General features: G+C 45.4%; 2 protein-coding genes across 2 annotated transcripts; one reads left to right on the top strand and one right to left on the bottom strand.

Annotated features, from left to right (window-relative positions):
- Positions 1-161: 161 nt before the first annotated feature.
- On the bottom strand, positions 162-1235 carry N7503_004297 (uncharacterized protein; the record flags this gene model as incomplete). The annotated part of the gene is made up of 1 exon (XM_057063844.1): positions 162-1235. One exon carries the CDS (start codon positions 1233-1235, stop codon positions 162-164), a length of 1074 nt encoding a protein of 357 aa, XP_056921587.1.
- A 2646-nt stretch (positions 1236-3881) lies between these two features.
- Positions 3882-4760, top strand: N7503_004296 (Zn(II)2Cys6 transcription factor domain-containing protein; the record flags this gene model as incomplete). The annotated part of the gene is made up of 3 exons (XM_057063843.1): positions 3882-3983; positions 4035-4132; positions 4193-4760. 3 exons carry the CDS (start codon positions 3882-3884, stop codon positions 4758-4760), a joined length of 768 nt encoding a protein of 255 aa, XP_056921586.1.
- Positions 4761-12897: the final 8137 nt, after the last annotated feature.

The following is a 12897-nucleotide window of genomic DNA, read 5'->3' as shown; positions in this document are numbered from 1 at the left end:
CCTTGTGTTATTTTGCTTTTCCAATTTATCGTCGATCGATCATCAGACCATTGTCGAGCATCCATTTAACCGCTTTGGTCGAGCCGAATCGGTGCTGACATCAAATTGCTGCGAATGAGGAAGACATAGAGCAGGAGTTACAGTCAAGCTATTTCCCTAAATTAACTCGAACTAATCAATGTAGTTGGAAGTCTTTGCGCTTTACTCAGGGACCTTCCGCTGTACGTCATGTTAACTGTTAGATCGAACTCCTCCAGGTCATCATTTGTATTTGCGGTATGCACTTCGGAGAGGGATCTAGCGTCACTTGACGTCATTTGTGAGCGTGTCGGATCAGATGCTGCGCGTCGTTGGTCATTTTGGAGATCGGGCCAATTATTGTGGCCACTCTGGATAAGCTCGAGGTGGTTAGCCTCCACAATGGCGGTTAACTTCCCAAGCACAGCAAATTCAAGCTTGAGCTTGATGCTGTAAATGGCATCCTTTAGCAAGACTTGTATATAATACAAGCCTATAAACTCGATCACGACAACGAGAGTGTCCATGATGATGATAAGGATATTAATAGCCAACAGCTGGTACATGATATTCCTTCGGCGATTGTGATTCGTAGGCCTGGCTTGGAGTAGTTTGATGGTCTCCCGAATGTAGAGCATGGAGATAGTGAATTCTTGCAAACAGAACCAGGTCACTTGCAGCCGCTCCACAACCTTATAACCCGCATTCCAAGGGCCAGTCTGCAGAAAGGCTGAGCCGAATGACATAACTGTCACTAGAACGGCAAAAATAATGCCATTGAAGATCACCACACGGAGAAGAAAATGTAGAAGTCGCTGATTGAAAAGAATCAAGTGTAGTCTCGAGTATAGAACCAAGGACTGGGCCGGGACCAGAAAGTAGAATCCGATGTTAGATAGTGCGAGGGCCAGACTCAACGGCCCAATGTCGAAGAAGTGTAGAAGATTGCCGATGCCACTGGTTATAAGCCCAACAGTCGCAGAAAGCGTCAAAGACCAAAAGTAGAGACTCTGGTAGCGACGAAAGGTCATAAAGATAAGAACTGTGAGTTCGACTGCATTATACAACACGATGGCGATCAGGGCACCCATGATAATCCTGACAGCAGTGCTGTTCCCTTGGTAGCCCCCGACAAGGCCAGTTGGTTCTTGACTCAAGGAGGAACGCTGTGCGATCATTGCAAAATCCTCTCTTTCCTCTGAGATGGCGAAGAGCATTAGCAAAACAGGACTATGGCTGAAGTCGTCTGGTGCTGCTGGCCAGGGCACAGTCACAAACTCCCGCGCGGTCCAGAGACCATTATCAATGTTCTTAGCCTAGATCGGCGATAACGACTATGTGGGGCGCGGGGTTGAAGATGGCGATCGTAATGGATCCCGATATTTCTGAATTTGGGGTTCGATGGAAACAGGTTCAAAGAGTGGGCTTCAAAAGAGCGTAAGGATATCAATGATGGAAATGCAATCTGAGACGGGATTAGCATGGCGATATTGCACTTTCAAACATGGTCAGGTATCAAACAAGTAATCTTACCCAAGATAATAGACAGGGGAATGCCAGTCTGATATAGTGGCCGAGCCCAGGTAGCTTTTTCGCTCAGCTTGGGACTTCACATTAATCCTGGTTCGTGATATATGTGCCTGGATATAGTTGAATTGATCTGTCTAGCACAATTCAAGTGGGTGATATCGAGCTCCTTTATCCATCATGCTCCAAATTTGAGATAAATTCAGGATACCCCGCAAAGCGAGTTTTGATTTTAGCAATGACGGGCCACAAATCACGCGACCTAGAAAAAAATTGGCCACCCCCAGAAAACTTAAAGTTAGCGATTCACCAATCATGTCGACGAGGCGCCTTCAGAGAAAAGATATTTTGATTGGAGAAACCTCTGAAAATCTGCACGGGCCACTGGCATACAGTACATCCCTTAAAAAAGTTCGTCGTGCTACCAATCAGCAACCGTAAATACAGAAGGAAGACAGATCGACTTCCAGATCGATAATTCCGCAGGCGAGATTGAATGACGTCCCTCGAGTGTGAAGGGCAAACTTGTGCGACTACGCTGATCCATTCAACGATCGGACATTACATCATTAGAAAGCGCCACACGAGCTTACACATGTTGATGAGATTGAATGTACATTTGTTGAGTCTGAAGATAGTCCTGCAGGAGGAAGATTATTCAGGCGCATATTGTTTAACTCGAATCCGCTTATCCATGCATGATCGCCCTTTATCATTTGATTTCCACTTGAGTATCGAGGCTGCACAGCCTTGTCGGTTGGGATGGCTGCATTCTGTCGCTTGGGGGCTCATTTACAAGGTTTAGTAGATGATCTTTATTAACGTATTTCACAAGCGAGCGGGCCACCCCAAAACACATAGTAAATGCGATAAATTACAACGTAATATTTCAACAACCATAGCTTTGCTTCGAATATCCTTATGAAAATATATTCTTTATGCTATCTCAAGTCTACTCTCGGGATATAATCAATTTCTGTAAGTTGTTGTGTTAAATATATATGTTTGAAGCTTTAGAGCCAAATCCTGGGGTATTTTATGGTAATGTTATGAAATATTATATTAAATTAAACCAGACTCTATTTCCAAACTACAATTGTCCTATAGAAATAGTATGGAAAATTTGATATCATTTATATACGTTGTTGCTGAGTTATAAAAAGGCATTTACTATGTGTTTTGGGGTGTTCCGCTCGCCGGGGTGTCCCGCTCGCTAGGGAATTACGTTAATATGAATGTGGCTGACAAAGACATGGTCTCGCCTTAGACAGTCTTATTCGAGCGCGGGTGGTAATAACTGAGTTGCAATAGACCCTTGGCGGAAAATCTGCTTAAGTTGCATGGTTTGTCCCCGCGGGAATTCAACCTTGGAATGGGCGAGCAGCCATGTCGCCGAAGTGGATTCAACTGCTCGAAGATTCGTCAACAGCCTCGGCATAGATACATCATCCTGTGTAGGCTTTCAATCCGATCGAAATCAATAAGAGCGATCATAAAAGCTTGTCATAACCCGATAAGGAAGGAACTTTGAAAGTGTGGAAGGTTGATAGATCTGAAGGAAAAAGATCTTATTATCTTTTGACACCTCTCAACAAGACCACCGACCCAGAACGCCAAGTGAATATCCATGGATGCCACCGAATTGATCAAACTTCCCGAATTGCTAGCTAAGAAACGATAAATCTACTGTATGCATCTTACAGCTCTTGGATTCCGTGATGTCAGCATATGACTTTGAAGCTTCCCAATGCAATTTTTTAATTTACAAAGCCTGTGGCGCTGTAGGAATTTTCGCAGTGCATTTGGCCAACTCAACTCGGGTGGCGCTCAAGCTACAACACAGGCTTTATTTCAGACGGATTGTTTCTCCTTGTAGTTTTGGTCAAGTTCAATGATTTCGTTTTCTAATATATAATAATGTTTCGTGATAATTATTGCCGGCTGCTTCTTTTATGAGATCACGTGACTCATACTCAAATCGGCATGGCTTTGCCGGGAAACTAATATGGAGCGACGTGCCGATTTCCCATGGCTCCACTTTATAAGGGGAAACCGGCACAATGATCAACGGATAGGATCTAGATCCAGAACTATGTTGCCGTACAGCCATACTGCATAATCCCTCAAGACGTAGGAAGAGCCCTTTTCAAGTTGAACCTTGAAATGACGCGGTAAAAACTGGACACCCCGCTCGGATATTTATTGTACATCCATAGTAGCACTTCCGATTTTGAATCATTACCCGCTATTTCCTTCTATATCTCAAATACATCTTCCAGCCACATCACTGCATTTCTTGTGTGGTGTCTCCCTTTGTTCCCTATCTGCATCATACCATGCCGCAACACTCAATATCAACGTCTGATCACTCAAAGGCTGAAAAGGTTTGCAAGCGTGTATGTAAGGCATGTGATCGGTGTCGTTTGAAGAAATCCAAGGTATGCTGTGTGAAAGGTATAGCACGTCTCTGTTCATACTAACAAGGTAAGTGTGACGGGCTCAGCCCATGTTCACGCTGTCGAGCAGATGACGCTGTCTGTCTTTTTGGGCAACGAAAGAAGACTCATGAGAAAGTATACCCAAAGGGGTAAGCCGACAGATTCTTCAACATGTCAAGAGATCCAAGCTGATAACAACTTGACTACAGATACGCTGAGATGCTTGAACAGCAACAAGCCTGGCTGGTTCATGGCCTCAGGGAATTTTACCGGCGAATCACTACAGGGGAAGCCTGGCCTGGAGACCTGCTAGAGCCTGAGTCCAATGGCCATCCGCTCACTCATGACCTACTTGCTCGTCTCGGTGCTCTCAATCACTCCATGGGTGACCGGTTTGAGGAAAACCCCGACTACTTGTTGTTCCAGGATTCATCAAAGAAACAATCTGAGATTATTCTTCCATCAAGTCTCCCATCCGACGCAATTTTTCAACATTCGATGCCGCCGACGCCTCCAACGTACTATACTAGCCCCTCCACTCCCATGACGGAACCTGAGTCGCAGAACTTCCAATATGGGTCAACAGCCCCCTATTTCTTTAGCTCGTTGGCATATCAGGACAGGCAGCAGTGCCCAATTAATGGGATCAATCTATTCGATGACATGAATATGATGGTCACCGAAGACTATACGAATATGTTCCTTGACGGACAAATTCCATCCGAAGACTTCAATCTATTTGTCGATCCGGATCCAATGGAGATCACTCCGACCTAAGTCTATATCTTTGGCAATTGACATTTCCTGTTGAGACATCATATGACCTTATGCATCTGTACTATAGCCCACAAACATGCTTTCTATTGCCTCTCTTTTTATTTTCAATCATTCAATCTATTCAAAGGATAATTTGAATCATTAATAGCACTTTCAACGATGCTTGTACAGTGGACTAGAGTTTACAAATTTTGTTTCTAATTTATTTCCTGGGCGTCCGACCTTTTAATAATAATCATTCTTTCATTATTTCAAAGTTCATAAAACGAAGTTCACTAACTGATACCGTCATAGCTCAGAGTAGGCCTGATGATTATTGCCACGATAGGTAATAAAGATGCAGTACCTGGCTTTTGCAGGGCTGGGAATAAACAACAAAATATACTTCTACTCTTCCTTGGTCGCATCAAGTTATTTATGAACCTTGTAACGACAGAGCTTGTAATAATACGTTTCTCCGCCGAAGATACTTCTACGAATAATGAGCTATGGAATCGAATCTTCCAGGCCATCGGTGCAAATATCTGAAAGAGAAGACTGACCATGATTCCGTGCATGGTTGGGGTTGATTGATCAAGATACCGTATTTTTCAGGCAGCTGAATTTTCTTATTATTTCCTATTCGGGCAATATGCCGCGTTGGCTGGCGGATTGGTAAAGACCGGGTATCTCGGGGTCGACCAATGACCAATTGTTCGGTGACCCGTTCTGTGCCGAGGTCCATGTCCCGAACCAAGGTTGCAATATCAACCAGTGGTTCTGTACAATATAAACCTCCCTCGATAGAGCTTTTGTTGTGGCAGTGTGAATAGCACAATAGCCTGGCCTTTCAATATATAGAACGTTCAATTATTAGACTTTAGACAGGACATATTCTTGGACTGTTTTAAATCCCAATGAAATTTGTGGAGAGCTTTTTAGAATCTAGGTCAATTGTCTCAATTACCCATTCGGGTAATCTGATGCATCGGTATCATTGATAGAACGATGACAGCCGGCTAGATCGGGATCGACCGTTATATTAGATTACCAATCCCTCGGCGTCAAATGCCGTGCTATTAGGTCCGCGTCCCTGAGATCGGATCTGTCTTTCGGCAGACAAACTGGAAACCTTCGATGAATACGTTGCCTATTATTGGCTATAATATATTATAGACGTGAATCGACGTAAATCACGCACAAATGGATGAAGGCCCACTAGCATGTGGCTCCACTTCTGCTCACAAATTTAGCCATAGTACTATCAGCAGCTATGAGGGGATTACGAATCGTTAATGAGCGGAATTCCTCACAAGCGGAATCTTGCTAACCGTCGTATCCACCTGAATCAACAAAGGGGGCAATTTTATCGTCTCGGCATCTATTCCTTCGCTCCACTACCCACGGCTTTTAGAATTTGTTGACGTGCTTGCACATCTCGGGTTGCCGAAGTACTCGTAAAGTTTATAAATATCCAAATCCCCCAATATTCATTGTGCACCAGAATTCTGTTTTCAATTGGCCCTGAGTACCATTGGAGAACTCTTAGTTCTGGGACAGAATATTCGACATCATGTCATCCTCTGATGAATACCTCGAAACCGACGAGAAGGAAAACCACAGCACCCTTGCCGTCCCCCAAATCAAACTCCATGAAGCTAGTAGCTCTGAGACTCTGAATGCACCTCGCACTCCTCCCACTTCGACCCCCGATGAACGCCGTGAAAAAGATCATTGGAAAAGCCACGAGACCCTCGCCTTGCCCAATACCCCCACCAGTCCCCCGGCTGGGAAAAGTGCAGAATGGAGCATGACACCACAAGTGATTCGAAACGCGCAACGTGATGAAGCCGCAGGCTTTAAACGACGCGAGCTTGGTGTTACTTGGCAGAACCTGTCCGTTGAAGTTCTCGCCGCCGAAGCAGCAGTCAAAGAGAACATGATCTCCCAATTCAATGTTCCTCAACTCATCAAAGACTTTCGTCGAAAACCACAACTCAAATCAATCTTGTCGGACAGTCATGGCTGTGTCAAGCCTGGTGAAATGCTCCTTGTCTTGGGTCGGCCAGGTTCCGGATGCACCACACTTCTTAAGATGCTTTCAAATCGTCGTGAAGGATATCACGACATCAACGGCGACGTACACTTTGGAAATATGACATCTGAAGAAGCACTCAAATACCATGGGCAGATTGTGATGAACACTGAAGAAGAGTTGTTCTATCCTCGATTGACTGTTGGTCAAACAATGGATTTTGCAACCAAGCTGAAGGTTCCTTCCCACCTTCCTGATGGAGCCAAGAGCGTTGAGGAATATACTGCCGAGACTAAGCAATTCCTTCTGGAGTCCATGGGTATCTCTCATACTGCCGATACGAAAGTTGGGAACGAATTTGTTCGTGGAGTCTCTGGTGGAGAAAGAAAACGTGTGTCAATCATCGAGTGTCTCGCAACAAAAGCTTCTGTCTACTGTTGGGACAACAGCACCCGTGGCTTGGATGCTAGCACAGCACTGGAATGGGCAAAAGCTCTCCGTGCTATGACTGATGTCCAAGGGCTTTCCACTATCGTCACTCTCTATCAAGCTGGAAACGCCATCTATAACCTATTTGACAAGGTCTTGGTCCTTGATCAAGGAAAGCAGATCTACTATGGCCCTGCAGCGGAAGCAAAGCCATTTATGGAGAATTTGGGTCTGATGTACACGGATGGAGCGAACATCGGTAAATTTCCAGCTTTCCGGTCATTATTTGCTTGAGAGGTACTAACTGAACTTTAAGGTGACTTCCTTACCGGTGTGACTGTTCCAACCGAGCGAAAAATCCAGCCTGGCTGGGAAAGCAAGTTTCCTCGAACCGCCGATGCCATTTTAGCACAGTACAAAAACTCCGAGATATACAAGAAGGAAATCTCCGCATATGATTATTATAACAGTGATATCGCTTCTCAACGCACAGAGGCATTCAAGGAATCTGTGGCTTGGGAAAAGTCCAATCATCTACCTAAGGGGAGTGATCTGACTATTAGTTTCTGGGCCCAAGTGATGTCTTGCACCCGAAGACAGTACCAGATTCTTTGGGGTGAAAAATCCACTTTCTTGATCAAGCAGATTCTATCATGCGTGATGGCTCTGATTGCTGGTTCTTGTTTCTATAACTCCCCGGACACGTCAGCGGGCCTTTTCACCAAGGGCGGTGCTATCTTCTTCTCGTTGTTGTATAATTGCATTGTGGCTATGTCTGAAGTCACTGAGTCTTTCAAGGGACGTCCGATTCTTATCAAGCACAAGGGCTTTGCCATGTACCATCCTGCTGCTTTCTGTCTGGCTCAAATTACAGCCGACTTTCCGGTGTTGCTGTTCCAGTGTTCAATCTTCTCGGTTGTGATTTACTGGATGGTTGGATTAAAGCACACCGCGGCTGCATTCTTTACCTTCTGGGCTATTCTCTTCACCACCACTTTGGTACGTGGACAACCTTCTATCACTCGCAGATCTTTGATTTTAATCAAAAGCTAACGATTGACAGTGTATCACTGCCTTGTTCAGATGCATTGGAGCCGCATTCAGTACCTTCGAAGCCGCTTCTAAAATCTCAGGAACCGCCGTCAAGGGTATTGTGATGTATGCAGGTTACATGATCCCCAAGCCCGAGATTAAGAATTGGTTCGTCGAGCTATACTACACAAACCCATTCGCATATGCTTTTCAGGCTGCAATGTCCAATGAATTCCATGGCCAGCATATCGATTGCGTTGGTGGAAACCTGATCCCTCATGGTCCGGGTTATGAGGGTGTCGGGTCTGGCCACAGAGCCTGTGCAGGCATTGGTGGTACTACAACTGGTGCTGACTATGTCACCGGCGATCAGTATCTTGGATCCCTTCATTATCATGCCTCTCAAATGTGGCGTAACTACGGTATTCTCTGGGCATGGTGGGGGTTTTTGGCAGTCCTGACTATCATCTTCACATGCCTTTGGAATAGTGGAGCTGGATCTGGATCTTCCCTTCTTATCCCTCGCGAGAGTCTAAAAAGGCATCAAGCCCACAACGATGAAGAGGCCCAAGATAGCAAAGAGCCTACTGCCCAGACGACTGCTGATGAGCCCGTCGAGGTCAAAGATGAGAACCTTGTGCGTAACACGTCGATCTTCACCTGGAGGAATCTCACATACACTGTCAAAACTCCCACTGGAGATCGTGTTCTGTTAGACAACATCCATGGTTGGGTTAAACCTGGCATGCTTGGAGCCTTGATGGGCTCATCCGGCGCGGGCAAAACGACCCTACTTGACGTGCTCGCCCAACGCAAAACGGAGGGCACCATCAATGGCTCGATTTTGGTTGATGGTCGACCTTTGCCGGTCTCATTTCAAAGAATGGCTGGTTATTGTGAGCAGCTAGATGTCCATGAGCCTTTTGCGACCGTGAGAGAGGCTTTGCAATTCTCTGCTCTCCTACGTCAGTCCCGCGATACCCCGAAGGACGAGAAGCTTCGGTACGTTGAGACCATCATTGATCTTTTAGAACTCCATGACCTCGCAGATACCCTGGTGGGATCTGTGGGCAACGGCCTTAGCGTTGAGCAAAGAAAGCGCGTGACTATTGGAGTAGAGCTGGTCTCAAAACCTAGCATTCTTATCTTCTTGGACGAACCTACATCTGGATTGGATGGTCAATCGGCCTACAATACAGTTCGTTTCCTTAGAAAGCTTGCCGATGTTGGTCAAGCTGTGCTTGTCACCATCCATCAGCCATCCGCACAGCTCTTCGCTCAGTTCGACACTCTTCTCCTTCTCGCAAGGGGCGGCAAAACGGTTTACTTTGGAGATATCGGCGACAATGGAGCCACGATCAAGCGTTATTTTGGTAAATACGGTGCCAATTGTCCCACCGAAGCTAACCCAGCCGAGTTCATGATCGACGTGGTTACTGGTGGTATTGAGGCTATCAAGGATAAAGACTGGCATCAAATTTGGCTTGAATCCCCAGAGCAGCACGCAATGATTACTGAGCTTGACGAAATGATTGACGATGCAGCAAGTAAGCCACCAGGAACTGTTTCCGATGGATACGAATTCTCAATGCCCTTATGGGAGCAGACCAAGATCGTCACTCAGCGAATGAATGTCGCGCTTTTCCGGAACACTAACTACGTCAACAACAAATTTTCGTTGCATATTATCTCCGCTCTGTTGAACGGCTTCTCCTTCTGGCGCCCTAACTCGAGTGTGACTGCTTTGAACTTGAAAATGTTCACAGTCTTCAATTTTGTCTTTGTCGCTCCCGGTGTCATTAATCAACTACAACCGTTATTCATTCAGCGCCGCGATATCTATGATACCCGCGAGAAGAAATCTAAGATGTACTCTTGGGTCGCATTCGTCACCGGATTGATTGTATCTGAATTCCCATACCTGTGCATTTGCGCAGTCCTCTATTTCGCATGCTGGTATTATCCCGTGTGGACACTCCCTCACGACTCGAACCGATCCGGTGCCACTTTCTTCATTATGTTGATCTACGAGTTCATCTACACTGGAATCGGCCAGTTCGTTGCTGCTTATGCCCCGAATCCAACTTTCGCTGCGCTCGTGAACCCCATGATCATCAGCATTCTGGTTCTCTTCTGTGGCGTTTTCGTCCCATACTCAGAGCTCAACGTCTTCTGGAAGTATTGGATGTATTACCTCAACCCATTCAATTACGTGGTTTCTGGAATGTTGACATTCAGTCTCTGGGATGCCAAGGTTAGCTGTAAGGAGTCTGAACTGGCTGTGTTTGATCCGACGAATGGTACTTGTGCACAATACCTATCTGATTATATCGCCGGTGAAGGCTGGAGGATCAACCTGCTTAACCCGAATGCCACCTCCGGCTGCAAAGTCTGTGAATACACTGATGGCAGTGACTTTCTGTCCACTCTGAACATCAACGATTATTATTTTGGATGGAGAGATGCTGCGATCTCGGTCATTTTTGCTATCAGTGGATACGCGTTGGTTTATGGTTTGATGAAGTTGAGGACCAAGGCTTCAAAGAAGGCGGAATAGAGGTGAAGCAACATCAACTCTCCTTTTCCATGTTGGATTTTGCACATCACGGTCGAATGGGAACTTACTTGTTCCAATTTTCAACGTCTTGACAGTCTGCTCTCGGGTATTCTCTTGCCTGTGTCTTCATTACTGTCGGTATTATATTTCTATGTACTCTAGAAATATATTCTCTTTCTCGTAAAGATTGTTGGCGATTCTCTTTTACCTTTCTTACCTTTGTATTGAGCAAAAGGGACACCAGGCAGCTTCAAAACTTCTATATTAGTTTTTATGCCCTGATAAATTTCCTCCTGATAGAGAGGGATATCCTTTTCGTTTGTTCTCACGCGTCTGATCTTATGGACTGACTAAAGCCGGCTTAGAACTAATCTTATCGATGCGACATTATGCGGCTATATGCCTATGCTGGATCTAACAGTGATAATCTCGTTCATCTGATACTAATATACGCTCGAACCTATTAGGCGTCGACTAATCCCTTTACGCTAGGGGCTAATAGAACCTGCTACCCCACATAGATCAAGGTTAGTCGCGTTTAGGATGGATAACAACATAGCAAAAACCTCTATAATAATTATAGTAGGAAGCTATGCCTACAGGAAGACTAGGCGACCATACGTACTTTCGATCTAGTGAATCTAAACTAACTTAAAGCTCCATAGTAACTATAGCCCTTCCCGAATGACGTTTGGCTTGAATATGGTAGGGCTTTACCTTTAAATTAGATTATTTTATCTATCAATATTTTTAACGATAGATATAGCTATAGAGCGATAATGTTAATACTTAATGATATAGAATCTACTTATAAATAGAAGTAACGTCCAACTATCACTGCAATACTACGTTTGATGCTCGGCTCTATACTAGGTGCTATAACTAGCTCATAGCAGGTCACCTTTGACTAGTTCTCTAAAACCTTCCAAGCCCGGCTCTATGATTACAACAACCTTCTATGTAGCGTGACAACCTTGTTCGGGTGCGTCACTCGGAGGATGGCCGATGGGGTGTTCAGAGCGGGAGACTAGGAGTGAATTATTACTAGCGCATGAGCCCATACGTTTGGAAATATATCTAGGTCGTCGAGGGACTGACTATGTATCGGAGAGCTCCTGGCTCGCCTTCAGGCCATCCACGGTAAAGATCCTTCGATTAATTAGAGCCATATCTTTATTCACGGTGGCGATATCGGGCTTATCTTAGCGTAGGTATTAATGCTCTTCGTCGACCGCAGACTCTGGTGAGATTTTTTGAATCCTACCTTATGCTGGTCACGGATGTAGGCTAATACTTTTCAAGGAAACCGACGTTGAGCAAGAATCGTTGTCTGCTCGCGTGTTGTACAGTGGGCAGCCCTGGAAACTGTGCTTGGAGAGCTTGATTGGATCGGTCTTTCGAGCTACATTGGTATCATGAGTTCCTATGTACCGGAGGATATTACCGCTTTCTGCGTGTACGGATTGATTGCGAGGCTTTAAAGCTGGCGAAATACGATACCAATATGACTTTACTGCCATGCTACCGACTGCAGACCAACCAACGCCATGTCCTTTCTCTCTGCGTAGTGGGTCGATCTAGCATCTCCGCGGCCTGCCTGAAGAAGGCTCTTAACAGAATTCCTAATAAGGGAGCTAATCAGACTGGCCGGGTATGATAAGGCCATTCGCAGTGGTCAAATTGTGGTCGACTCATTTTGCTCGATTTCGTCCCCCTGGAATTCTTCACCTTCTCAACCCAAATAATGCCGTGATAACCTACATAATACTCAGGCGCAGGTTCCTGGTTTTCAAGCTGGATGAAAAACCTTCCTCTCTGGAGATAAATGCGCAAGTAGGCCGTCTTTAATGCTCTGCTGGTCGCATGACATGATGACCCTCTGTCAGTGGACCAGTGGTCGGCAGAAGGTCTCCACTTTCACAAATTGTAGGAGCCTACGTCTCAAGCCGCCGTACATGGCATTGGGATTTTAAAGCTCGTAGAAAGTCAGACAATTCGATTATCCAAAATGAACATCAGACCGTGGACACACTAGGGCATGATGACGGAACCATAGCTGCGTCTTGCTTGTCTGGTTCAGGAATTAGAAGTAGAGCCAGTCCCCA

Source organism: Penicillium pulvis, assembly GCF_028828015.1.
Source record: "Penicillium pulvis strain IBT 33274 chromosome Unknown contig_23_segment0_segment0, whole genome shotgun sequence".
In the NCBI taxonomy this organism is placed as follows: domain Eukaryota; kingdom Fungi; phylum Ascomycota; class Eurotiomycetes; order Eurotiales; family Aspergillaceae; genus Penicillium; species Penicillium pulvis.
Note: the sequence above shows the minus strand (reverse complement) of the source record. Positions and strands in the feature narration are given on the sequence as shown.